Source organism: Dermochelys coriacea, chromosome 1, assembly GCF_009764565.3.
Source record: "Dermochelys coriacea isolate rDerCor1 chromosome 1, rDerCor1.pri.v4, whole genome shotgun sequence".
Lineage (NCBI taxonomy): Eukaryota > Metazoa > Chordata > Testudines > Dermochelyidae > Dermochelys > Dermochelys coriacea.
Window position 1 is genome coordinate 36,578,583 of NC_050068.2, and position 27,846 is coordinate 36,606,428.

Genomic DNA, 27,846 nt, shown 5'->3' on the forward strand with positions numbered 1-27,846 from the left:
GCTACTCTGAAACCTGCTGAAACTATAGCTCCATTTAATATCAAATTGAAGTAGAGCAAAATAGTATCCTAATGAATAGGAGCAAAATTATTCAGAATTGTTATCCATTGTGAGATTACAAGGAGAGTTTAACGGTGTTATAGATGTCCCTGACTTGAAGTCTGTTTCATTTAAAATTAATGGATTAGGATTAAAGTTAATGGATTGGTCTTTCCTGGATGTTTCCATGGGGTAGCTCTGAGAATTCACCTGAATCATGTTGTGATACAATAAACTGGAAACCTAAAAAAAATTAAAAATAAAAATTGAAATATAGGTCAAAAATCTGTGAGTTAATATAGATATTATTTAAACTATCAGTTCTTTTCTCTTTACAATATTCACACATAGTAACTTTTTGTTGAAAAAAATCTATATAATGCTGTTTTAAAACAACAAAGATTAAACTCAGAAACTCAGCACACTTGAACAAACCTGCTTAAAAAGTTCTGTTTGTGTTAGCGAGATGGAAGAAATTAGATTGAACAAAAACAACTTCAGGAAACATATCTTGCTAGCAGTGCTTTATTTTTTCTTTTATTCTGTACCATTGTTAAAAAATCAAATGCAAATACAGTCTAATTTTCCAACAATGAAAGTTATTCCCCTTTTCTCCTCCATAAGAATAAACTGTGGGCCAAATTCTGCTTTCCCAGTGGAGTAACTCATTAGTAAATCTATAGAAGTCAGAGTTATTCTGGATTTACACAGTGCAAATGAGAGCAGAATTTGGCCCTTTATTTGTATCTTGGCCTTCTTTTGACTTGTCCCACCACCCTTCTATGAGATGTTGCATATTAATACAGCCCAGACCACTGCATAATGTCTAAATAGAGCATCATTGTGAGAGCTGCTTTGTCAAGATGGCCAATAAACAGAAGAGTGGTTCTTGCCTGATTTAACTAAGGCTTTGTCTACACATAATAGTTTCACAGATTAAACTAAAATTGTTTTTAAATCAATTTTGTTAAATCAATGCAAACCCCTGTTGGGGAACACATCAGCTTATAGCTGGCTTATATTTATTTAGGTTTGGATTCCCTACTGCTTCAGCAACTATGTTGTCTGTCACTGGAGCAGTGATAGCATAACAGATATTTTTACATTGTTTTCTGTGATGGCAGCATTACTGTTAATTAAAAATACTCAAGGCTTTTTATTGGCGTCCTACAATCATTTTAATATTAGGCATCATTTTTAGCAAATTACATTTAAAAGAACCCACAATCCTGACCCCTACCAGAATGGATAGAAAAATCTAATTTTGTATACATCCCATTGCACTATCCAATGTCTCTTTTTACTAATGACTAGATAATGCTTCCAGTATTAAATTGTCCTTGTAATTTCTAAACATTATAGATGACAATTTCCTACCTCAAAAAGTGTTGCGGCCAGTACTGGAGGATTCTATATTAGACTTTTTCCTAACAGCTAAAGAGGAACTGATTAGCAAACTAAATGTTAATGGTATCTTAGGTACAAGTGATTATGACTTGATCACATTTATCTTGTGCAAGCTGAATGAAATCCAGACCAGTAATATATATATTTGGTGCTTTAATAGGGCCAATTTCACAAAGCTGAAAACAATTATGAGTCAAATCAGCTGAGAGGAAGAATTTAAATAGAAAAATGTTAAGATTCTTGGGAATTATTTAAGAACACCTTACGAGATGCTCCAAAAGCCATAATCCCGCAACTGAGAAAGAAGGCTGTGCTGGTTAAAAAACAACCAAGTTTAGAGGGGAAGTGAAGACAGCTAAAGAAAATAACATATAACAAATGGAAGAAAGGAAAGTTGATAGTAATAAATATAAATCAGAAGTTAGGAATTGTAGAAAATTGATAAGGGAAGCCATGGGACACCAGGAGAATTCCATGGGCAGCAGAAATAAGGACAAGAAATAAGGACAGGCAGCTTGGGGCCTGGGGAGAGCAGGCGCAGTTGTGGCTGGCCTGGGCTCTAGCCAGCCCAGGGCTCCTCCAAGCAGGTTGGGGGTGGGGTTCAGGGCTCCACTTGACCCAGGGCTCCTCTGCCATGGGGGGGGTGACTTGGGGATACTCTGGCCATGTGGGGGGGAAAGGGGAACTCGGGGCTCTGGCCACGGGAGGGGGGTATAGGGTCTCAGGGCTCTGGCTGCAGAGGAGGGCGGGGAGTCTTGGGGCTTGTGGATGGAAGGAGCAGAACCAGGGGCTAGTCTCCCTGAAGGGGTCTCCTCCCCCTATCCATGTAAGCTTTGCTTTGGTACCACGTGACATTTTGATTAAAAAAAATGAACTACATAAAATTAACATGGCACACATTAAATGGATTAAAAACTGGCTAACTGATAGATCTCAAAATGTAACCGTAAACAGGGAGTTGTCACTGAGCAAGTCTGTTTCCAGGGGAGTCCTGCAGGGATTGGTTTTTGGCCCTTCACTATTTAACATAAAATCATCACTGACAAAGTTTATAGATGTCACAAAAATTAGGGGTAAATAACAAAAAGGACAAATCACTGATTCAGAGCAATCTGGAGCTCTTGGTAAACTGGGAGCAAGTAAACGATGTGCATTTTAATATGGCTGAATGTAAATGTATATGTCTAGGCACAAAGAATGCAGGCCATATTTACAGGATAGGGGATTTATTCTGGGAAGCAGTGACTGTGAAAAAGATTTGGAGGTCATGGTGGATAATCAGCTGAACATGAGCTTCCAGTGTGACGCTGTGGCCAAAAGTGTGATTCTGGGATTCATAAAACAGGAATCTCGAGTAGAGCAGTTATTTTACCTCTGTATTTGGCACTGGTGTGACTGCTGCTGAATACTGTGTCCAGTTCTGGTGCCCAGAATTCAAGAAGGATGTTGATAAATTAGAGAAGGTTCAGAGAAGAGCCACAAGAATGATTAAAGGATCATGAGCCACAAGAATGATTAAAGAAAACATGCTTTATAGTGATAGACTCAAGGAATTCAATCTATTTAACTAAACAAAGAGAAGTTTAAAGAGTGACTGGATTAAAGAGTTACTGTCTGTAAGTACCTCCATGGGGAACAAATATTTAATAATGGGCTTTTCAAGCTAGCAGAGAAAGATATAACATGATCCAGTGGTTGGAAGATGAAGACAAATTCAGACTGGAAATAAGGTGTAATTTTTAATGGTGAAAGTAATTAATAGTTGGAACAATTTACCAATGGTCATGGTGCATTCTCCATCACTGACAATTTTTAAATCAAGATTGGATGTTGTAAAAGATATATTCTAAGCATTATTTTGGGAGAGATCTGTGGCTTGTGCTCTACAGGAGCATCTACAGAGTAGATGATCACAATGGTCCCTTCTGGCCTTATCTATGAATAATCAAGAGATCCAACTGACTGAAGACTCTCAGGGATTTCAGACTTTCTCATGCACTTCTAACCTACCAACTGATGCTGTTACAATGTGTTTAGCATAAGAAATAAATCATTTATTTTTTAAGGTTGGCTGCCACATGTGACACACCCCTGTTTAAAAATAACTGATTATTTTGGAATTGGGTATGCCAGTTCTGAACATAACCCAGTTAGTGTGTCATGAAAATGTTTTAACATCCACTGGCTTTGTGGAAAATGCTTTACTTTTATAAGGTGCTCTGCAATTTTTTTTCATATGTTAGGGTGAATATTACTATGGAATAATCTGAGAGATGCACTTTTTTGCGAAGTTCATTCCTTTATTCCAGATAAGCTGCTGATCAACTTTTGTGATACTTGTAAAATCCCTTGTACTGGAAGTGGAAGTGGATATAGCCCAAGTACCACACACACTGTGATACCTAAGCCCATACAGAACACAGACACGCCTTTGTTTGGTTGTCAACTCCCACCTAACAACTACAGCCAAGAATATGGTTTATTTAGTCCTAAAATATACTGGGTGCAAGTGCATTACATACATTAGTGATGGAGTCACATATCAGCAATAAGCCACGAAAATAAATCTTAGTACATCATCCCAAGAGATTCTGTTTTGTGTGTTTTTAGTTTAAAATAGTAAAGTATTCCCTTGAGTCTTTCAAATGGATAGATGGAGTATACAAGAATCTTCATCACTGGAAAACTTGGAAAGCATAGCTCTTGCATATTTAAAACCAGTCCTTACTTGGATAGTAAGGTATTTGGGCCAGAGCCTGTCTTTTTTGTTCTGTGTTTGTACAGTGCCTAGCACAGTTGGGTTCTGATCCACAATTGGGAAATCCTAGGCACTACTATAATACAAATAAATAACATGCCTGTGAACCAACAAATCTGGTAGGTCTAATTTTAGGTTTATTGGTCTGCTAATAGCAGAGAAAAAACATTTAAAAAAGCAAAAATAAATTACTGCATATAAAACCTGATTGTAAAAAGATGCATGCATTACTAATAAAGATGATGCAGAAATTCAATTTAAAAAAGATTAGAGAGATCACAACTTGTTTGTTTTCTCAAAGATGAGCAATACTGATGTTTGGAGAAATATTAACAAATCAGATTGTAGAAGCAAATCATAATTGGTTACAGGTGAGTTTAATAAAAAGGATTTGACTTTAAAGAGGCAAATATTTTCTGGAATTCTACATTCCATTTTCCTTTTCAAGTATTAGGTTAAAAATGACTTACACTTTTGATATTCATAACAAAGATCACCAGATCTTGATGATACTGATAAATATACTGATTTCTTGGTGAGTTTGCATGATTGGGAATTAGAATATTTTTGCCTGGAAGCTAAAGATAGTGGATATGGAAAAAAATAATTGACACAATAAACATGGAACATAGCTGCAATTTTTAAAGTAATTTTTGAGAGCAAAATTGTATTTGAAGCAATTTACCACAGCTATAGTTGGCACCACTTACCCTGGTAGTTAGCTGATGAGTTGCTTGTTGCAATTTCTTTCCACTGGCTAATATATCTAAGCACATTAAGTAAAGACACATTCAGTTTAAGGTACAATTAACAAAATCCTGAAAATTAAACACAATTTTATTATTTTGGGGAAGTTAACTTTTTGGAAGCTAAAACATTCCCAAGAAGTTCAAGGCCACAATACAAAATAATGGAGGGAGAAGATTTAAAATAGGAGAAGCTGGGGATCATCAAGGCTCTATCATAAAGTCCTTCAGAGGGGAAAGAAAACAAAAAAAACCAACAACCCACGTACTTACTCTTCAAAGTTAAGTGCATTTGTCCATTGCAACAGTTCATCCACTTCCCATTCCATTACATTGTCTATTCCTTCTTTCTCAATAGCATCGACGATGCCTTCTGCACTTCTCTGAATTAAGATTGCAGTGGTAGGGTCCTCTGTTTTGACCCGCAAGCTTCCTGCATGATACCTAATAGTGAAACAAGAATTTGTTATTGCAGGTTGCTTGGAACAGTTATATTTTCTGACGGTAAGGGGCACTATATCCCAACATATTGTCTTATTCTAGCAGAACCAACTAAGGGGTTAGTTGGGTGTTCTGTGAACTGAAATATTATGTACCTTAGTCATTATTAACTGTGATTTAATGGTGACATAGTAAGGAGGGGAAGAGAATCAAGTATGTGTGTACACAATTTAAATATAGATTCTACTATTTTTTCTTTTATCATTTTAATATCAACTATATTAGAGATTTTATCCCAAATGATCCTCAAAGCATTTTACAAAAAGATATAACAATTATGTAGGCATCACCTTCTCAACCACCATATAGAGTGAGTTCTGGGTTTTTTAAACAGTACACCACACCATACACAACAATTTGTACACTGGATATACAACTGAAACAGAGATCTTCATTTCAGGCACATGAGAGGGTCAAAAAATTACCTCACTCCTAGGAGAAGCTACTTTTATAAATAGTTCCCTACAATTTTAAAGCAACTGTCTTGACCCCGTATATTAATGATGTCAGGACTATGCCTATGAGAAGGATAATCTAGTAGTAGCCTAGAATATATGAGTAGATGAAAACCTAAGTATCCCATTTATGCTTCATATTCTGAGTTCTTGTCTTTGGGAAATTATTCCCCTTTGTTTAGGAAGGAGGATACTTGCAAGAACCACATGGGCCGACTTGCCTCTTCCTCTGAAAAGAATCATCGTTCTTCATGCCTGCCCCATCTCCCAGTAAGGTAGGGAGAAAGAAGTCACAAGGAAAAACTGATTTTTGTTGTTAAAGAAAACGTTAAACACCACAAACAATCCAACTATTTTAGGCTTATTGCAATTCTTTGGGCATCACACTTTGAAATGATTTGCAAGCTCTTTGTGGTGAGTAATGTTATGATACTACATAAATGGAAGTAACTTTAAAAATTATACTACAAAAACAATTGTGTGTCCCCTTGCCTTTTACATATAAGAATGCTGTTTGAATTATATATCAGGTCAGAACGGGACAAAAGCTGAACTTCAACAATTTTCAAAATAGAGCTGTATTTCTTTCTTCTATCTCTGTGGGCTTATTCCTCTTTCTGGCAAATTCCCATTGACTTCAATAGACCTGAAGAATTGCTCTGTGTAAGCTCGAAAGCATGTCTCTCTGACCAACAGAAGTTGGTCCAATAAAACAGATCATTTCCCCTGCCTTGTCTCTCCAAAAGATGTTTTGCCTGAGTAAGGAATGAAGGATTTAGCCCATTATTTTTTAAAAGCACATTACGGTGACGCTGTGACACCCAGAAATAATCTACTGCTTCATAGACTGTAATTTAGGATCAATTTCTTATCTTGTTTCTTTGGCTGGGGTAAGAGGAACTTTAACATTCCCGTTACAGCAGCTTGTTGTGTTGTGCTGCTGAAACTGGTGAAAGTGGAGTTGTGTTCTCCTCCTCAAAGTGAGGGTAGCATTATGTTAGGCCTGGTCTACACTATGAGGTTATGTCAGATTTAGCAGCGTTAAATCCGAATTAACCCTGCACCCATCCACACAACAAAGCCATTTTTTCGACATAAAGGGCTCTTAAAACCGATTTCTGTACTCCTCCCCAACGAGGGGATTAGCGCTGAAATCGACATCACCATTTCGAATTAGGATTAGTGTGGACGCAATTCAAAGGTATTGGCCTCCAGGAGCTATCCCACAGTGCACCATTGTGACCGCTCTGGACAGCAATCTGAACTCGGATGCACTGGCCAGGTGTACATGAAAAGCCCTGGGAACTTTTGAACCTCATTTCCTGTTTGGCCAGGTGAGCTCATCAGCACAGGTGACCATGCAGTCCCAGAATCGAAAAAGAGCTCAAGCATGGACCGAACGGGAGGTACTGGATCTGATCGCTGTATGGGGAGAGGAATACATGCTATCAGAACTATGTTCCAAAAGACGAAATGCCAAAACGTTTAAAAAAATCTCCAAGGCCATGAGGGATAGAGGCTACATCAGGGACGCAACACATTGCCGCGTGAAACTTAAGGAGCTCAGACAAGCGTACCAGAAAACCAAAGAATCAAATGGACGCTCTGGGACATAGCCCCAGACATACCGCTTCTACGCTGAGCTGCATGCAATTCTAGGGGGGGCTGCCACCAGTACCCCACCCCTGTCCATGGACTCTGATGATGGGGTACTCTTTGCCATGGCTGAGGATTTTGCAGATGGGGAAGATGAGGAAGGGGAGGGTGAGCTTGAGGAGAGCATACAGCACACTGTTCTCCCCGACAGCCAGGATCTTTTTATCACCCTGACTGAAATACCCTCCCAACCCAACAAAGCTAGAGAAGGGACCTCTGGTGAGTGTACCTTTTTAAATATAATACATGTTATAAAAGCAAGCATTTTTTAATGATTAAGTAGCCCTGAGGACTTGGGATGCATTCGTGGCCAGTACTGCTACTGGAAAAGTCTGTTAACGTGTCTGGGGATGGAGCGGAAATCCTCCAGGGACATCTCCATGAAGCTCTCCTGGAGGTACTCTAAAAGCCTTTGCAGAAGGTTTCTGGGGAGAGCAGCCTTATTCCGTCCTCCATGGTAGGACACTTTACCACGCCATGCTAGTAGCAAGTAATCTGGTATCATTGCATGACAAAGCCTGGCAGCATATGGTCCTGGTGTTTGCTGGCATTCAAGCAACATCCATTCTTTATCTGTCTGTGTTATCCTCAGGAGAGTGATATCGTTCATGGTAACTTGGTTGAAATAGGGGAATTTAATTAAGGGGACATTCAGAGGTGCCCGTTCCTACTGGGATGTTCGCCTGTGGCTGTAAAGAAATCCTCCCCGCAGTTAGTCGCGGGGGGGGGGGAGAAAGGGGAGGGCATTGGCACTGAACTGTTCGCATTTGACTAGCAGGGATCTTCTCTTATATCTGCCAGGAGGTGGGAGGGAGGGGAAAAGCGATCATCCCAGAGAATTGGATGGAGGGAGGGGGTTAGTTTGGTTTCTGCTGCTACACGTTAACAGGAAAACTGCAGCATTAAATGGCCAACTCAACGGGCTTTGCTTGGTATGGGAAAGGAGAGGGCTGTTGTTATGAAGGTTGCAGAAGCCGAAAGACTATGGCTTACCATGGCTGCCGGCACGTTGAATTCTGTTGCCCGGCCCTGCGTGTCTGATCTCTAACACCAAAGCCACAGGCACTCAATATAAGATGCAAAATGCGACCTTGTACCAAAAGCACGTGCTATGTAATGTGAATAGTGTTGTTCACTGTGAAAGAGTATAGCCATTGTTCTGTAAAATGTATCTTTTTAAATACTTCACTCCCTTTTTTTCCTCCAGCAGCTGCAAATGTTTCAAGCCTCCCTCCTCCGTTCCAGAGGCTATCTAAGATAAGGCGGCGAAAAAAACGCACACGCAATGAATTGTTCTCTGATCTCATGCAGTCATCTGGCACTGACAGAGCTGTGTGGAGGGACACAATAGAAAAGTACAGGACAGTGGCCGATGAACATGAGGAGAGGTGGCGGCAGGAAGATCTGAGGAGGCATGAGGCAACGATGGGGCTACTGTGGGATCAAACGGACATGCTCTGGCATCTGGTGGAGGTTCATGAATGGCAGCAAGATCACAGACTGCTGCTGCAGCCCCTGCTTAACTGCCCTCCCCAAGTTCCATAGCCTTCTCACCCAGATGCTCAAGAATGCAGGGCGGGCACCCAACCACTCCACCCCAGTGGACAGCCCAAGCAACAGAAGGCTGTCATTCAACAAGTTTTAAAGTGGCCTTTTCCTTCCCTCCTAACCTCCTCCTACACCCCACCTGGGCTACCTTGTGAGTTATCTCCCTATTTTTATAATCAATTAATAAAGAATACATGCTTTTAAAATTATAATGACTTTATTTCCTTTGCAAGCAAGCTGTGATCGAAGGGGGGAGGGCGGGTGGCTTACAGTGAATTTAGAGGCAACCAAGGGGGCGGGTTTTCATCAAGGAGAAACAAACAGAAGTGTCACACAGTACCCTGGCCAGTCATGAAACTGGTTTTCAAAGCTTCTGATACGCACTGCTTCCTGCTGTGCTCTTCTAACTGCCCTGGTGTCTGGCTGCACGTATTCAGCAGCCAGGCAATTTGCATCAACCTTCCATCCCGCCAGAAACGTCTCCCCCTCACTCTCACAGAGATTGTTATTGCTGCTTGCTGTGTGCTCCACAATGGGAATACTGGTTTCGCTGAGGTCTGAGCGAGTCAGTAAACTGCGCCAGTGACCCTTTAAACATCCAAATGCACACTCTACCACCATTCTGCACTTGCTCAGCCTCTAGTTGAACAGCTCCTTACTACTGTCCAGGGTGCCTGTGTACGTCTTCATGAGCCAGGGCATTAAGGCACAGGCTGGGTCCCCAAGGATAACTATAGGCATTTCAACATCCCTAACTGTTATTTTCTGGTCTGGGAAGCAAATCCCTTCCTGCAGCCATTTAAACAGACCAGGGTTCCTGAAGATGCGAGCATCATGAACCTTTCCCGGCCATCTCATGTTGATGTTGGTGAAACGTCCCTTGTGATCCACCAGTGCTTGCAGCACCATTGAAAAGTACCCCTTGCAGTTTATGTACTGGCTGCCCTGGTGGTCCGGTCCCAAGATAGGGATATGCATTCCATCTATAGTCTCACAGTTAGGGAATCCCATTGCAGCAAAGCCATCTAGTATGACCTGCACATTTCCCAGAGTCACTACCTTTGATAGCATCAGCTCAATGATTGCGTTGGCTACTTGCATCACAGCAACCCCCACAGTAGATTTGCCCACTCCAAATTGATTCCAACTGACTGGTAGCTGTCTGGTGTTGCAAGCTTCCACTGGGCTACTGCCACTCGCTTGTGAACTGTGAGGGCTGCTCTCATCTTGGTATTCTTGTGCTTCAGGGTAGGGGAAAGCAAGTCACGAAGTTCCATAAAAGTGCCCTTACGCATGCGAAAGTTTCGGAGCCACTGGGAATCATCCCAGACCTGCAACAATATGCATTGCCACCACTCTGTGCTTGTTTCCTGGGCCCAGAATCAGCATTCTATGGCATAAGCCCACCCCATTAACACCATGATCTCCAAATTGCGGGGGAACGCGATTTTAGAGAAGAGTGTGTTCATGTCCTCATCACCGTGCTGCCATCGCCTCCTCGCCTGGTTTTTCAGGTGCTGGTTCTGCATACACTGCATGATAATAAGTGAGGTGTTTACAATGGTCATAACTGCTGCGGTGAGCTGACTGGGCTCCATCCTTGCTGTGCTATGGTGTCTGCTCCTGCTTGGGCAATCCAGGGAAAAGAGTGCAAAACGATTGTTTGCCGTTGCTCTGACGGAGGGAGGGGTGACTAACAACATGGCTTACAGGGAATTAAAATCAACAAAGGGGGTGGCTTTGCGAGAAACAGAATGGCCCCCTCAAGAATAGAACTCAAAGCCTCAAGGATAGAACTCAAAACTGGGTTTAGCAGGCCATTGATTTCACGGAGGGAGGGTGGAGAAAATGAACAAATCTGGTCTATTTCTTGTTTTGATCCACTTCATCTATCTTTATACATCTTGCTGGCAGCAGACTGTGCAGTACAACTGCTAGCCATTGTCATCTCCTGGGTGCTCGGCAGAAGACAGTGCAGTATGACTGCTGGCCATCATCATCTCCTGGGTGCTGATTAAAAGACAGTGCACTGCCAGTAGGACTGAATCACCATGAGACGAAACTTAAAAGGGAAATGACCTGGCTGAGTCACTCCCATGTTTGCCCAGGTGCCCCTGACCTCATCGAAGTCAGTTAAAAGAGCACCCTGGACTACGTCAACGATGGCTATCAGTCATACTGCACTGTCTGCTGCCAAAAGGCAATAAACTGCTGCTTTGTAGCAATGCGGTACTGCGTCTGCCAGCATCCAGGAGACATACAATGATGGTTATCTGAGCGGGCTCCGTGCTTGCTGTGGTATGGCGACTGCATGGGTAACCCAGGAAAAAAGGCGCGAAACGATTGTCTGCCATTGCTTTCACGGAGGGAGGGAAGGGGGCCTGACGATATGTACTCAGAACCACCCACGACAATGTTTTAGCCCCATCAGGCATTGGGATTTCTACCCAGAATTCAAATGGGTGGTGGAGACTGCGGGAACTATGGGATACTCACAGTGCAAAGCTCTGGAAGTCGATGGTTGCCTCAGTACTGTGGACACACTCCGCCAACTACATGCGCTTAGAGCATTTGTGTGAGGGGGACACACAATCAACTGTATAAAACTGCTTTGTACAAAACCAATTTCTATAAATTTGACCTAATTTCATAGTGTAGACAAGGCCTTAGATGTGATGAGGCGGGTACTGCATTACAATATAGACGTATGTGAGCTTAATTCTGATGAATCCATGTTAAGCCAATGTGTTTGGAACTGGGGATGTGCAGCACAATACTGTTATCTCGAAAAAACAAATAAGGGCTTATATAAAGTCTATGGCCTATGTTATGGAGGAAGTCAGGCTAGTGGAGCTGATCATAGAGATTTCTCTGACCCTTAGAATCTCTGAATATGTTACCATTTAAAACTCATACCTCTGGATGCTAGATTTTTTCTAATAAATTAATTTTGTAGTAATCTTTAAAATAAAATGAATGTCCAGTTAAATGATATCCAGTGGTGTGCCTGTTTGGTGACAGAGCCACTTGGGATTGCAATTGTGTACTTTTTACACATGCCAACCTGATCCTGAAACAACGGTTAATGCCAAGGAATAATTTGTTTTCTCTCTTCAGAAAACAGACTATAAAATTTGGCCTACTCAAGCAGGGGTTATAAAAACGTTGATATCTATTTTGCCTTGGGAGCCAAAACTTTTCTTCCATTGTGTTAGCATTAGAGAGGATTGCTTTAATCTGCCTTCCTACCTATTTAACATGGTTTAATATAGATATTAAATAATATAGGGGAGATTTTGTGGGATTCCACTGGTCAGGACGTTGGAGGTGGATAAACAATTGCCCATAAGTAGCTATTGGTTTGGTCTAAAAGGAAGAACCTGAGTTATTTCAGGGTGTGACCTTCCAACGCTGCAAGTTCTTAGAGGCTGGACTAGAGAGTTTAGTAATCAGCAGTAAAAATGTCAGAGAGGTCTAATAGGATGAGCATGGATGATCTTCCCTTATCTATGGCCCAAAGAATGTCATTAGCAGAGCAACAAGTGATGTGTCTGTATTGTGGCCTGGTCTGAAGCCTGACTGAGATGGATCCAGGATTCTGGCAATTGATAGGACCCACTGGAGACTGTTTTTTGCTCGTTTCGTAATTAGTTTGCTTAGAAAAGGAGGCTAGACACTGGCCATAGCTGCAAGGTCTTGAGTGTCGAGCAATGTTTTTTTGGTTCTGGTTGACTATTGCCCTTCTTAGGCTGCATGGTAGATTTCTCTTATTAAATGAAGTATTGGCAATCTCGGTTAGGAATGCTCTGTGGTATTCCATACAAACCTACCATATAGCAACAGCAGTTGTCCTTGTCACAGATGGTGACCCTGCTTGCACTCAGTGATTAAATGACTATTGTTTGTGTGTATAGGTTGGTGTCTTAGAATGAAGATGTTATGTTTCTGACCTTGTTCTCAGCTTGTTCCCGGTGAAATATTCCAGATATGGGTGATCTTCTCTGGGAAATAAGATGAAAATTCCTGGGGGCAGGAGGTGCTGTATTCTAGAGATGATGGGGGCAGTGATGTACAAGCAGAAGAGGAAGCTGCCTATATGTGGAGTTCCTCTTCTCTGAATAGAACTGGGAAGAACTATCACCCTCTGTGATGTTGTCTTTCTCTATGCTCCCAGATATTTATGCAGAAATCCACGTGGGAGATAGTACAGCCCAAGGTCACTTCACCTCCTTCTGCATTGCCTCCACAGCCGCCACTGCATAGCTGCAGAGGGATCTAGCCAATAAAATAATAGCTCCTGCAGGAGCTATCCAGTCTCAGATATAGAAGAGGCAATATCCTGCTGCCCCAAATGGAATTAGCTCCATTTGGAAGTTCAACAGGACTTGGTAGTGATATACAACTTCATTACTTATAATACAGTTACATGGTGTTTTAAGATAATTTAGCCATGAAAACTAATGATTTCTGAAAAGACCCATGACCAGAATACCACTCTAATCATGCCCAGAAACCTAAGTCTGAAAATTGCATCAACTCACATTTTTGTCATCCATTCAATTTTTCTCCTTTTTCTTCTCCGGTCAATGTCTTGTTTCCTCTTCAGCTTAGAGTAATGGAATTCCTTTTCCTTTGTGTTGTCCTCAGCAGTTACAGGATCTATGTTCCTCCAAAACTACTGGCAAATGTGATATATTGTTTGGACTAGTTTCACAAAAACACCATTACTGATTTTCTTCCCCACTGCACCCCTGGCCATGTCTTCTCATTTATAAACCCCATAATTGGTCCTTTACATTGAGAATAATTAAAGATTTCCCACTTGCCTGTTTTGCTTATCTTATCAGTACCTTGAGAGACACAAGGTTAAACATGCAAGGAGTATACTTTCTCTTCCAAACATTAATTCAATGGAAATTGCGCCTTGCCTTGGTAAATTTTTTCATAAAAAGAGTGCTGATTCTTTAATTCCTGATAATCTGTTTAATATAGTGGAGAGAAAAATCTCATGGATAACATACTGAGAAGTAATATAATAATCACACAAATAATGGCCAAACACAGATTAGGTTTCTCTGAGACGCTCCAGAACTCTTTACTCAGAGGCTACCACCAAACAGGCTTAAAGGAATAGGCATAGGTATAGATGTAATAGGGAAGAGGGTGGAAGTAAGCAGTATGGTTTTATGCCTAAAATAAGAGAACGTGAGTCAGAAGTCTGATTCCTATTCCCTGCACTGCCACTGGCTCTCTGTGACCTATGCAAGTCACTTAACTTCTTTGCCCCTCAGTTTCCTCATTTGTAAAATAGAGATAGTAACATTTGCCCACTTTTATAAAGTACTTGGAGATCTTTGGAAGAAAGGTGTTGCTATGTATATGCAAAGTCTTATTATTATGGAAGGAAAGAGTTACCTACATTTCCGTAACTGTTGTTCTTCAAGAAGTGTTGCATATGTCCTTTCCACTGTAGGTGTGTGCACACCTCGTGCACAAATGTCGGAAATTTTTTCCTCTCAGCAGTACCCATTGGGGTGGCTAAAATGCCCTCCTGTTGCTGTGCACGACTGCATGGTGATGTAAGAGGGCAGAGCTGCTCCTGACCTCCCTCGATTCCTTCATACTGGATGTACTCTGATATAGAGGGGAAGGTGGATAGCTCATGGAATAGACATGTGCCACACAGCTCAAAGAACAACTGTTACAGAAAGATAGGTAACCGTTTCTTCTTCGAGTGACTGCACATGTCAATTCCACTCGTGTTGCTTGGTAAAGATCTGCTCAGCTGATCTGCCAGTGTGTTTTGCTTCCCTGGAAGGGAAACAGTTTTGAGGTGAATCGAGTTGGTTATACAGAAGACCCAGAGGTGAACTGCCTCCTTGCAGAGCTGGGTTGACCATGCCCCTCCTTGATTGTTTATATGAAATATAGTCACTGAATTGTCTGTCATATTATACATACTTTCCTCCCATATGTAGGGGAGAAAGGTTGAGCAGGCTAGATGTACTGCTTTTAACTCCCTGACATTTATGTGAGTTTCTAGGTCCTGAGATGACCAGAGTCCTTGAGTCTTCAGGGATCCAATATGAGCCCCCAAACCTAGAGATGATGCGTGCATGACTAGAGTGAGTGTTGGCAGTGTGGGAAGGAAGGGAATGTCCACACAAACTTTTAGATGGTCTGTTCACCAATCCAGAGACAACAGAACTAGCTCTGGCACTTGACCCACCTTATCCAAGTGGTGACAATTTGGGGCAAATAATGATGCTAGCTATGTCTGTAGTATCCTGAGTTGCAGTCTGGTGTATTGCACTACATAGATACATGCTGCCATGTGACCTAACAGGCTGAGGTACTTGCATGCTGTTGTGCGTGGTAAGCTTTCATTTGAAGTACTAGGTTCTGAATGATTTCAAACCTGATTTGTGGAGTCGAGGACTGCTCCTGTATTGTCTGTACAGGCATCAGTATTGATTTTTCTCTGCTTCCTAAGAGCTCCAAAGCACTGAATATGGATAGAGCAGGGGATATGCTGGAGAGGACCTGAGATTCTGATTGACCTCTGATCAACCAATCATCCAGGTATGAGAACATATGGACACTTAATTTTTGAAGATGACCTGCTACCATTGTCATGCACTTTGTGAATACCTGAGGAGCAGCTGCCAGGTGGAACAGACATACTGTGAACTGATAGTGTCAACCATTCACCCCAAACCTGAGAAACTTTCTATGGTTGGGACATATTGTGCTATGGAAGTAAGCATCCCTCAAGTCAAGGGCATCATATCAGTCTCCTTATTCCAGGGAAAGGATAATTGTCACTGGGGTAACCAGGCGGAATTTTATTTTCTTCAGCAATTTGTTCAACTCTCTTACATTTAAGATGAGCCTGAGGCCTCCTTTGACTTGGGCCTCAGAGGACAAGTCTTTTATTCCCATTATTCCCTGATCCCCAACAGTTCTTCCTCTATGGCCCCTGTCTGAAGAAGAGATTGAACCTCCCCCTGAAGGGCAATCTTGCGAGAGTGGTCCCTGAAGAGGGACGGGATGGGGGTGAAGGGTTGAAGTAAATTGGATGGCATACCCTCAATCCACCATGCTTAAGACCCACTGGTCTAATATTATATGGGTTCAGGCACCTAGGAAGTGGGAAAAGTGATTGGTAAATAAAAAAGGAGGAACAGATGGAAATGAGGAGACTGGTATACTGTCTTCAACAACCTTATCAAAATGCCTGCTTGGAAGACGCGGCTGGACAAGATGAGCTAAAAGAGAAGTGGAGTACGTTAGAATAATAGGATTAGAGAAGACATCTGATGATGTCACATTGAATGATTCATGTCATTATGCAGTGTATTAGAAATTATTTAAATGTTGTAATGCTGTGTATCATATCCAAAAAAGAATTCTATTCATTAGTGCAGCCCTGTGGTTGCTCTAACTTGCAAGCTCAGACTCAGGACAGGGAAGACAGAAAGGTAGCTTAGACCTGCCTTTATCTCCACAAACCTTCAGATACCAAGTAATCCAGCCCTAAATCATCTGATGATTGATACTTGAAATGGAGTTTTCTTTTCATAGTCATTCTTGGGGTCCAAATAATTCCCTGAATAACTAATTAAATTCTGTAATTACTCTGTGTTATGTTTGTACAAATCTTTCACCTTTAAAAATATTACCAATTATTTCCAAAAGAATTTAACAAGACATAATTTTAACATAACATAATTTCAATATGTTTTATATTTCAAGCTATACATTGTATTAGAGAAAAGTACATTGACTCCTCTCACAGATTTTTAATCCAAACAAAATTATACCGTAATATGGAGAAGTATGAAATTGTATTTTAATATTTAAATATTATATTGTACTTTAATAAACAGGTTTATTTCATACCCAGCACAAGATCTTATAGTATGGTACTTATAGTAATTCAATCATATTCTATTTATTATGTTGTTCAGTGACCTGGTGATGAGGAACGTGTTATAAATAAAGATGATGATAGTATCTCACAGGGAGTGACTATTGCCATAGGTCATTATTTCAAATGGAAATAAAGATTCATAGATACTAAGGTCACAAGGGACCATTCTGATCATCTAGTCTGACCTCCTGCACAGCGCAGGCCACAGAATCTCACCCACCCACTCCTACAAAAAAACCTCACCTATGTCTGAGCTACTGAAGTCCTTAAATCATGGTTTAAAGACTTCAAGGAGCAGAGAAGCCTCCCTCAAGTCACCCATGCCCCATGCTACAGAGGAAGGCGAAAAACCTCCAGGGCCTCTCCAATCTGCCCTGGAGGAAAATTCCTTCCCGACCCCAAATATGGCGATCAGCTAAACCCTGAGCATATGGGCAAGATTCACCAGCCAGATACCCAGGAAAGAATTTTCTGTAGTAACTCAGATCCCATCCATCTAATATCCCATCTCAGGGGATTAGGCCTATTTACCCTGAATATTTAAAGATCAATTACTTACCAAAATCACATTATCCCATGATACCATCTCCTCCATAAACTTTTCGAGTAGAATCTTAAAACCAGATAGATCTTTTGCCCCCACTGCTTCCCTTGGAAGGTTATTCCAAAACTTCACTCCTCTGATGGTTAGAAACCTTTGTCTAATTTCAAGTCTAAACTTCCTGGTGGCCAGTTTATATCTATTTGTTCTTGTGTCCACATTGGTGCTGAGCTGAAATAATTCCTCTCCCTCTCCTGTATTTATCCCTCTGATATATTTAGAGAGAGCAATCATATCTCCCCTCAACCTTCTTTTAGTTAGGCTAAACAAGCCAAGCTCCTTAAGTCTCCTTTCATAAGACAAGTTTTCCATTCCTCGGATCATCCTAGTAGCCCTTCTCTGTACCTGCTCCAGTTTGAATGCATCCTTTTTAAACATGGGAGACCACAACTGCACACAGTATTCTAGGTGAGGTCTCACCAGTGCCTTGTATAATGGTACTAAAACCTCCTTATCCCTACTGGAAATACCTCTCCTGATGCATCCCAAAACTGCATTAGCTTTTTTCACAGCCATATCACATTGGCAGCTCATAGTCATCCTATGATCAACCAATACTCCAAGGTCCTTCTCCTCTTCTGTTACTTCTAATTGATGCATCCCCAGCTTATAACTAAAATTCTTGTTATTAATCCCTAAATGCATAACCTTACACTTCTCACTATTAAATTTCATCTTATTACTATTACTCCAGTTTACAAGGTCATCCAGATCCTCCTGTATAATATCCCAATCCTTCTCTGAATTGGCAATACCTCTCAACTTTGTATCATCTGCAAACTTTATTAGCACACTCCCACTTTTTGTGCCAAGGTCAGTAATAAAAAGATTAAATAAGATTGGTCCCAAAACCGATCCCTGAGGAACTCCACTGGTAACCTCCCTCCAACCTGACAGTTCGCCTTTCAGTAGGACCCGTTGCAGTCTCCCCTTTAACCAATTCCTTATTCACCTTTTGATGTTCATATTGATCCCCATCTTCTCCAATTTAACTAATAATTCCCCATGTGGCACGGTATCAAATGCCTTACTGAAATCTAGGTAAATTAGATCCACTGCATTTCCTTTATCTAAAAAAAATCTGTTACTTTTTCAAAAAAGGAGATTAGGTTGGTTTGGCACGATCTACCTTTTGTAAAACCATGTTGTATTTTGTCCCATTTACCATTGACTTCAATGTCCTTAACTAATTTCTCCTTCAAAATTTTTTCCAGGACCTTGCATACTACAGATGTCAAACTAACTGGCCTGTAGTTACCCGGATCACTTTTTTTTCCTTTCTTAAAAATAGGAACTATATTAGCAATTCTCCAATCATTCGGTACAACTCCTGAGTTTACAGATTCATTAAAAATTCTTGCTAATGGGCTTGCAATTTCAGGTGCCAATTCCTTTAATATTCTTGGATGAAGATTATCTGGGCCCCCCGATTTAGTCCCATTAAGATGTTTGAGTTTCGCTTCTACCTCAGATATGGTAATATCTACCTCCGTATCCTCATTCCCATTTGTCATGCTACCATTATCCCTAAAATCCTCTTTAGCCTTATTAAAGACTGAGGCAAAGTATTTGTTTAGATATTGGGCCATACCTAGATTATCTTTAACCTCCACTCCATCCTCAGTGTTAAGCGGCCCCACTTCTTCTTTCTTAGTTTTCTTCTTATTTATATGGCTATAGAACCTTTTACTATTGGTTTTAATTCTCTTTGCAAGGTCCAACTCTACTCGACTTTTAGCCTGTCTCACTTTATCCCGACATGTTCTGACCTCAATTAGGTAGCTTTCCTTGCTGATCTCTCCCATCTTCCACTCCCTGTATGCTTTCTGCTTCTTCTTAATCACCTCTCTAAGATGCTTGCTCATCCAGCTTGGTCTACAAGTCCTTCCTATGAATTTTTTCCCCTTTCTTGGGATACAGGCTTCTGATAGCTTCTGCAGCTTTGATTTAAAGTAATCCCAGGCCTCCTCTACCTTTAGATCCATAAGTTCTTCAGTCCAATCCACTTCCCTAACTAATTTCCTTCATTTTTGAAAGTCAGCCCTTTTGAAATCAAAAACTCTAGTTGCAGATTTATTTTTGTTAATCCTTCCATTTAGTTTGAACTGAATTAGCTCATGATCACTTGAGCCAAGATTGTCCCCTACAACCATTTCTTCTATGAGGTCCTTGCTACTCACCAAAATTAAATCTAAAATGGCATCCCCTCTAGTCGATTCAGCAACTACTTGGTGAAGGAATCCATCAGCTATCGCATCTAGGAAAATCTGAGCCCTATTATTATTACTAGCACTGGTCCTCCAGTCTATATCTGGGAAGTTAAAGGCTCCCATGATCACGCAGTTTCCATTAGTATTTACTTTATTAAAAACATTAAAAAGGGCTCTATCCATATCCAAATTAGATCCCAGAGGTCTATAGCACACCCCAAGCACTATCGTAGGAGAGGCTTTACTAGTTTTCTTCCCCAATGTAATTTTTGCCCAGACGGACTCTGTCTTATCCATTCCATCGCTTCTTATTTCTTTACATTCTACCTCATCATTGATATACAATGCTACTCCACCACCTGTACCTTTGTTTCTGTCTTTCCTAAACAGCACATACCCTTCAATACCTGTAGTCCAGTCATGACTACTATTCCACCATGTTTCTGTTATCCCTATAATATCTGGTTTCACTTCCTGCACCAGTAGCTCTAGTTCCTCCATTTTGTTACCTAGGCTCCTCGCATTGGTGTACAAACATCTTATTTTTTGCTGTTTGGTCGCGCTCACATTTTGTACCCTATTAGGCACAGTCATTCTACAGCCAGTATAACCTATTAGACTAGTATCCACACCGCCCTCGCTCCTTATATACATTCTCCTACCCACGGCTGTATCCTTTCTTACTTCATCTTCTTCCCTCTCAATGCTAAAATCTGGCGTGGAGATTACCTGGACATCTCCCAATCATCTCCCCCTAATTCCTAGTTTAAAGCTCTCTTTATCAGTTGTGCCAGCCTCCATCCTAGAAGTCTATTTCCTTCCCTACTCAGATGAAGTCCATCCCAAGAGAACTGTCCTCTGTCCGTGAATGCCTCCCAGTGGCCATACATCCCAAAGCCCTCCTTATAGCACCACTGCCTAAGCCATCTGTTGACAGTCATAATCTTGTCACACCTTTGTTGCCCTTCTCTAGGAACAGGAAGGATCCCACTAAAGATCATCTGAGCCTCAATTTCCTTAAGCGTCTTCCCCAGCTTAGCATAGTCTCACTTAATACTTTCCAGCGAGAATCTAGCCGTATCATTTGTTCCCACATGAAGGATAATTAGGAGATTCTTTCCCGCTCCCTTTTCAAACCTCAGGTCTACATCCCGTATCTTAGCACCCGGAAGACAGCACACCCTTCTATTCTCTGCATCAGCTCTAGTTACAGGCCTGTCTATTCTTCTCAATAAAGAGTCCCCTATCACAAAGACCTGCCTTTTCCTGGTGACAGTGCTATTCTCCAGTCTCTCCCCTGTTCCCTCTGGCTGCAAGTTCTTTCCATTCCTATTTTCCCTTATAATCCTCTTCAACCATCCTGTATCCTCCTGGGGCTCATATTTGGTGTAGTCTCCCTTGACTCTTCTGCTTTTCCTATAGGACTAGCCTCTCTTCTCTTCTTCCTTACCCTTCCACCTTCAACAAGTACCTGCTGAGCCCCTTCTTCATTTTCCAACTCTGCAAACCTGTTCCTAAACTCTATTTCTCCTTCACTAACCCATCTTTTCCTCTGCCTGGTTCTTTTAGTCACATGCTTCCACTGACCACTTTCCTCACCCATTCTCCCCTCAAAATTCCCCAGCCCTGCTTCCATCTGTGAGTCTGAGCTTTTCCCTTCAGATACCTCATATCTTTGCTCCATCATCTGCTCAAACCCCTTCCTAAACTCAATGAGACTTTCCACCTGCATCTCCAAACCTCGGATCTTTTCCTCCATCAGCTCTATCAGACGGCATTTCATGCAGAAAAAACTCTTACCAGGTCCCCCCTCCAGGATCATGTACATACCACAGCTTCCACATCCTGTCATCCTCAGTGTGTCTTTCACTACAGGAGTCACTCCCACAGCTGCCTCTGTATCTGTCATCGCCTTTCCACCTAAGTCCTGTTAATCTGGGAAACACAAGTCACACCAAAGACCACACACACACACCCCCCCCCAGCAAAAGCAAACCCCAAACAAGCACCACAAGTCAAACTCCCCTGTTTACAGCTCTGTTTGCTAGCTTCTGTGCCACTGCATGCCTGGTTGGCTATCTTTATAGGACCTCTAGTCAGAAGCCCCACCCCCTAAGCAGGGCTCAGCTGCTCTCCCAGCAGAAAGCCCCCCCCACACACACACACAAATATACTAAAAATACAAAACCAAGTACAACTACCTTCTCTTCCAACAGAACTCCCACTCAAACTCCCCTATTTACAGCTCTGTTTGCTAGCTCCTGTGCCACTGCCTGACTGGCTGGCTACCTTTATAGGACCTCTAGTCAGAAACCCCGCCCCCTAAGCAGGGCTTAGCTACTCTTCCAGCACAAAGCCCCTACACACACACACACACACACACACACAAATACTAAAAATACAAAACCAAGTACAACTACCTTCTCCTCCAACAGAACTCCCACTCAAACTCCCCTGTTTACAGCTCTGTTTGCTAGCTCCTGTGCCGCTGCAGCTGTCTGTGCCATACATTATGAAGTGATCCATATAGTGAGTGAAATTAAATCTCCATAATGTGTAGGTTATGTAAGAAAAAGAAGTTAATATTTTAAAGAAAAAATTTAAATGCTATTCTTTGCTTACTCTGATCGAAAGAAGTCTCCAACCATTATTCTCCACACGCTTGTACCAGCCATTGCGGTCATCTTTCCAAATCTTTCCATGAATAGCCTCTGGCAGCAGCTGTTTGTATGCTGGCTTTGTATAATCTTTAGGGCTATTAGCACACATATCCACGATGGGTCTATGAGTGAATATTTTGTAATATATACTTGGAGGATATTTAGTCTGTAAAGAAATATCACACTTGAAAGTGAGAGATCCAGTTAGTGACAGTGTCTGTTATAAACAAATGTTCCTACTTTTTAAAAAAATGGTCAGATTAATACCTTGTCTAACCCTGTTGACATAAATGGGTTTACAAAAGCCATGAAATTGTTCCTTTACCCGTTTCAAAATAGCTTAATACCATACAGGATAGGCTGAAATTAGATTTGATTGGCTGATTACAATTCTGAGAGAAATTAAAGATCCAATCCTCAACTCAGTAAAATCAGTGGGAGTTTTGCCATTGACTCTAAGCGAGTGCAAGGTCTTTGGTGTGTTGTGACAAGCATACACAATATTTATGGGTATTTATTGTTTCTCTTATAATGTTTATTTTTCTGAACTGAATAGGGGAAGTTTATTGGGAAGAGAAATGGAACTGAAAAATATTTTTAAATTGAAAGTTAAGCGTGCACAGTAGCTATAACAGGGACTGTGAATCTGTATTTGTGGGTTTTACTTCCAGATACACTGCAAAATCTTTGTGTGAATTGAGTAAGTCATATAACCTTTCTTTTCATCAGTTTTCCTGTCTGTAAAATAGAGATAATAATTTACCTCTCTCTCAGATGCCTATTCTGAGGATTAGTTAGTCTGAAAAGCAATTTGGTAGCCTCAGATAAAAGGTGCTAGGTACATGCAAATTAATACTTTTACGTAATGGACCTTACTGATGATCTAAAGATGAGAAAATACATTAATAAATTAGATTATAATCTGTAATAATTTCTGCAGTGAAACTAATTTTGCTGCTTGGATGGCTAAATATATTTTAAAGAACTGAGAGGGTTTTTTTGTTGATTTGGTTTCAAGCAACCCACTCTCTCAGTCAGAGGTGCTGTAATTTCATTGACAAGTCCTGGTCCATCTGGTATGTTCTCAACTGAAGTATATAGATTAGTAGCCTTGTTTCCATAGTCCAAATCTTTAGTAGTAAATAAATGAGAAAGGGAAAAATTCTGTCTAACCCATGATTTTTCTTTCTAGAACTCCTGAATGCCATTGTGAAGACTGACATGGAGGGGATGGAGAATAGACTGACAACCTGTGAGGGAGTTAAAGAACTTTCAAAGAGGAGTAATAGATAATTGAAGCATACATTCTCTCCTTGTGCTAATATTACTTTTTAGATGGAAAATGTTATGATGCAAGATAATCGTGTATGTGTCTCTAGCACGAGAGATGGAAACCTAGAAACATAAGGTCATGTTGGACTGTCTTATAAATATATTGCAAATACTACAGCTTAAAATGTTAGGACAGTTCTGATTAAAATAACCATTTTTCAAATTTATATTTTGTCATGGTGCCAATGTTTGGTAAGTAAAGAAAAGAATATGTTGGCACCATAATTCCAATCTAAAAACTTCATCCACCTCCACGTTTACTTTCACTGAACTGGATAATCCTGTAAGTAATAAATCATCTTAGCACCTTGATCTCTACACTGTGCCTTCCACCAGAGAGCAAACTGTTGCTCTGATGTTTTATTAATATCATATGTCATCAAGGTGAGGTTTACTAATGTTGTATTATTCATAAATTGGTATTAGCCAGGGAAGAGTAGGTCAGGAGCAGAAACCAAATAATTACAGGGTAGAAATCTGCCAAATACAATTTACTAGAAATTGTTAGCCAGACAGCTGGGAAGAATGTTAGCAATAAATCAGCTTCTTTCCAGCTATTTCAAGTGCTGTAACAATAGATTTACAATCCTGTATTAGATATTTTGAAAGCAGAAGACTCTTACACAGGGCTTGTGCTATTCCAGAGTGACTGTTCAGCTGTATAATGCCAAAAGGCAAATACTTAAGGCCAAAAGCTAAGCACACTCTTGGGTCAAAATTTTCAATTAAGTCACTTAAATAAAGTCCTGGGGTGAAATCCTGGTCCCATTGAAACCACTGGAAAAACTCCCCTTGACATCAATAAGGCCAGAACTGCACCCCTGCACCTCCATAGCATTGAGAGCACCCACAAATCCAACTGAAAAGTCAGATCATTTAGTCAGGTGCTTAAGAATGGATTTAGGAGGCTAATTTCAGGAACCCTGGTTAAAAAATACTAACCTTGCTAGTTTGTTAGAATACAATTAATATAAGTCCATTAAGTTGTGATTACCTAGATATAGAATGAATGTTGATATTTTAATATTCTTTAAAACACTACTTACACCACCTAGTCTGAATCGGATATAAACACCTGCTGCAGCATCTAGTAACTCTGCCTGCAAGAAGAAAAAGACATTAATCCACAAAGCTTCCATAGTCCTGAAAAATCAAGACAGAGAGATACAGTAATGGACAGTTAAATAACTTAGTTTGTCATACATAAAGATGTGTTTAGATTCTTCTCTGACATAAGTCCAATATCATATTAATAGGGATGCACACAATATAAATAGGTTGATATTTTATTCTTATGGAAGTGCCATGTTTTCTAGATGAAAAAGACTTTCATCTATAAATTGAAGTATGTAAAAAGTTTAAAAGGCAGAATAATGGGCCTCATTCTGCTCTCTGCAGTATGGTGTTGACATCATACTGTGGCATGCAAAAAGCAAACAAGTGAAGGTGGGAGAGCAATGGCTTTCATTAAATTTTCTCCATATGTACTTAAGGTATCCATCACCATAGTATCTGAGGACAAAAAACAATAAGTAGGGTTCACAGAGTGATGTTTATAATTGACTCTCTTCCTTGCTTCTTCATTATATTACTATTTTTTGTTTAATTGTTTTTTAGGGTGAGGGAGGAGATTTTCTCTTTCACTTTTGTTCTTGCTGAAAGCTTATGCTCTAATAAATGTGTTAGTCTCTAAGGTGCCACAAGTACTCCTTTTCTTTTTGCGAATAAAGACTAACACGGCTGCTACTCTGAAACCTGTTCTTGCTGTAGTATTTCTTCCAAGGAGGGATAAGGCATTTATATGGATAATGCAAATATTCAGAGTGACAACAATAAATATTTTTTTAAAGTAAGCAAGAGTTCTGGAAGCAATAAAAAACTCTCATACATCTGACCACAAGTCAGCCTCTAGCTATTGAGGGAGAGGAAGAAACTTTCCTGAGGGTTGGGTTTTTCTATAACTGCCTACTGCAAGTTTTTTTGCACATCCACTCAAGCATTAGATAGATACTGGGGTCTAGATGGGCCACTGTTTTTATACAGTCAGCATTTCATATGTGACTAATTCCTTGGGGCAATTTATTGCACAAAGGTTTTTGCAGAAAGATGATTTTTACAACATGCTCTGAAAATAATCGGGCTTGGCCTGAAACAGTATGAGTCAGATTGGACCCCAAATGCCTTTTACCATCTGTTAGCTATTAAATGGCCTCTCTATATGAAATGAGTTGGTGTCCTCAATTCCTAGAAAACAACTGACTTCTATAGGCTCAGCCTTCTCTTTCCCTCTAATTCTAGCTTGGATATGCTTTTACTTTTGTTGTTTACAAAAAGTAATGTTTACATGTTTGATACTTTCTTTTGTAACTACTATATATTTCTTTTCTGGCACATAGTTTCAGTTGTGTTCAATCCACAAAATATCCTACATCAATAAAGCTTGGAATTCAAATGATGGAACAGTCAAAAACTGTATTTGATTTATAATGCTGTAATGATCCTTGTCTCCCAATACCATGCCCCAAATAAACGACAGTGAGACAAACTAAAATTAAAACACTAACACCTTGAACTATATTGTACAGTATGTGTGTAACGTGTACACAGATATAGCAATGAAAATACATCAGTAAATACAGCCCTTACCTCTCTAGGGTCAATGCATTTCATCAGAAGATGAGGATCCCCAACTCCTCTAAAGCCTATCAGTTCTTTGTAGTATCGAAAAACTCGGACATTCTGTAGAGAAGTATAAATATACCAAGAAAAACTATTGTTCCTGGAGTTTTTCCAGATTTTGAACATAGTTATGACACTATTCAGTGTTTTCCCATGCCAAATCACACAGAATTTAGGACAGTGTGGGGCACAATCCATCAAATGGCCTCACAGAGTTAAACTTGTGCTTGGTGTACTCATCCCAGTCCTGAAGAGTGAAGTTAATAGCATTACAGCAGTGCTGAATTCAGTCAAATGTGTGTAACAAAGTGCATATTTGAAAAACTAAGTTTATATTGTTTATTTTGGTATTAAGTCAGAGTGAGTTAAAAGTGAGAGAGCTTTCAGAGAAAGAAATGCATATGGATACAAATTAAAAGCATGGAATTGCTGCCATATACTAAGGGAAATTTTAAAGGAGAGCATCTCCTAATTTACCATAGTTACCTTTGAAAAGATCTCTTTGGTAAGACTCCCAACGGGACCACCTTTTATTCCTCAGCTTTGGATTTAGGAGACTACCTTTACAATAACTTTTTAAAAGTCTGTCCATTTCTTTTTCTGTGAACTAGGTTATCACCATGGTATCTAAGTGCCTTTTATATTTCCCATTTCTGTCCAACTTCCTCCTTTGCTTCTCTTTACCATCATCCCATCATTAACAACTTATAACTCTTTAAATGGCAACTTTCCCCAGTAATACAGTAGTCACCCACCCTCCTGATAAGGGCTGTCCCTCTGTTCCTAAAGCTATTGTAATCAGTGCCTCACTACATGCTATGTGCTACTGTAGACTGTGCAGAACACAGAATAAAAAGACCAAAACATCTCTGAAGGAAGCCTACACATTCCACCTATATTAATACACGACCCCCCTTTGGTAATGTGATGTGATTTTTTTTCTTGTGGCAGCTATGGAATTCTACCTGCTTTTGACAATATAAAATTACATATAATTTGTAATATACTGTATATGCAGGCTTCTGTGGATAGTTAACTCTCTATTAAGTTTTATGGCCAGCATCAGCCCTATATGTGGGGACAGCTGTACTGGAAGGGGGATTCACACCACTGGAGTTCCTGCTCCTGGCAAACTTTCCATCACCACTTTGGTTTATAGAGGAGAAAAATATCAAAATTGTTACTTAAGTGTTTAATGATTAAAAAAATGATTAAACATAAAATAGTGCTTCACACTCACAATACATCTTTTCCAGCACCTCTGAATGACTCTTGCAGCATGGTTCCATTTGTCTTCTTCCATTGGAATTTACAAATGCCT

The 27,846-nt window shown here is 40.4% G+C and overlaps 1 protein-coding gene across 2 annotated transcripts; it reads right to left on the reverse strand.

Moving 5' to 3' along the window:
* Positions 1 to 19: 19 nt before the first annotated feature.
* Positions 20 to 27,846, reverse strand: C1H11orf65 (chromosome 1 C11orf65 homolog). 2 transcript variants are annotated; one of them, XM_038415174.2, is made up of 8 exons: positions 27,766 to 27,846; positions 26,493 to 26,585; positions 24,893 to 24,946; positions 22,477 to 22,680; positions 13,652 to 13,785; positions 5,224 to 5,394; positions 4,915 to 4,970; positions 20 to 282 (listed from the first exon to the last, which is right to left on the reverse strand). In XM_038415174.2, exons 1-8 carry the CDS (start codon positions 27,826 to 27,828, stop codon positions 197 to 199), a joined length of 861 nt encoding a protein of 286 aa, XP_038271102.2. In that variant the 5' UTR covers positions 27,829 to 27,846; the 3' UTR covers positions 20 to 196. The 2 variants fall into 2 exon arrangements, with proteins under 2 accessions (XP_038271102.2, XP_043360164.1); XM_043504229.1 differs by lacking the exon at positions 24,893 to 24,946.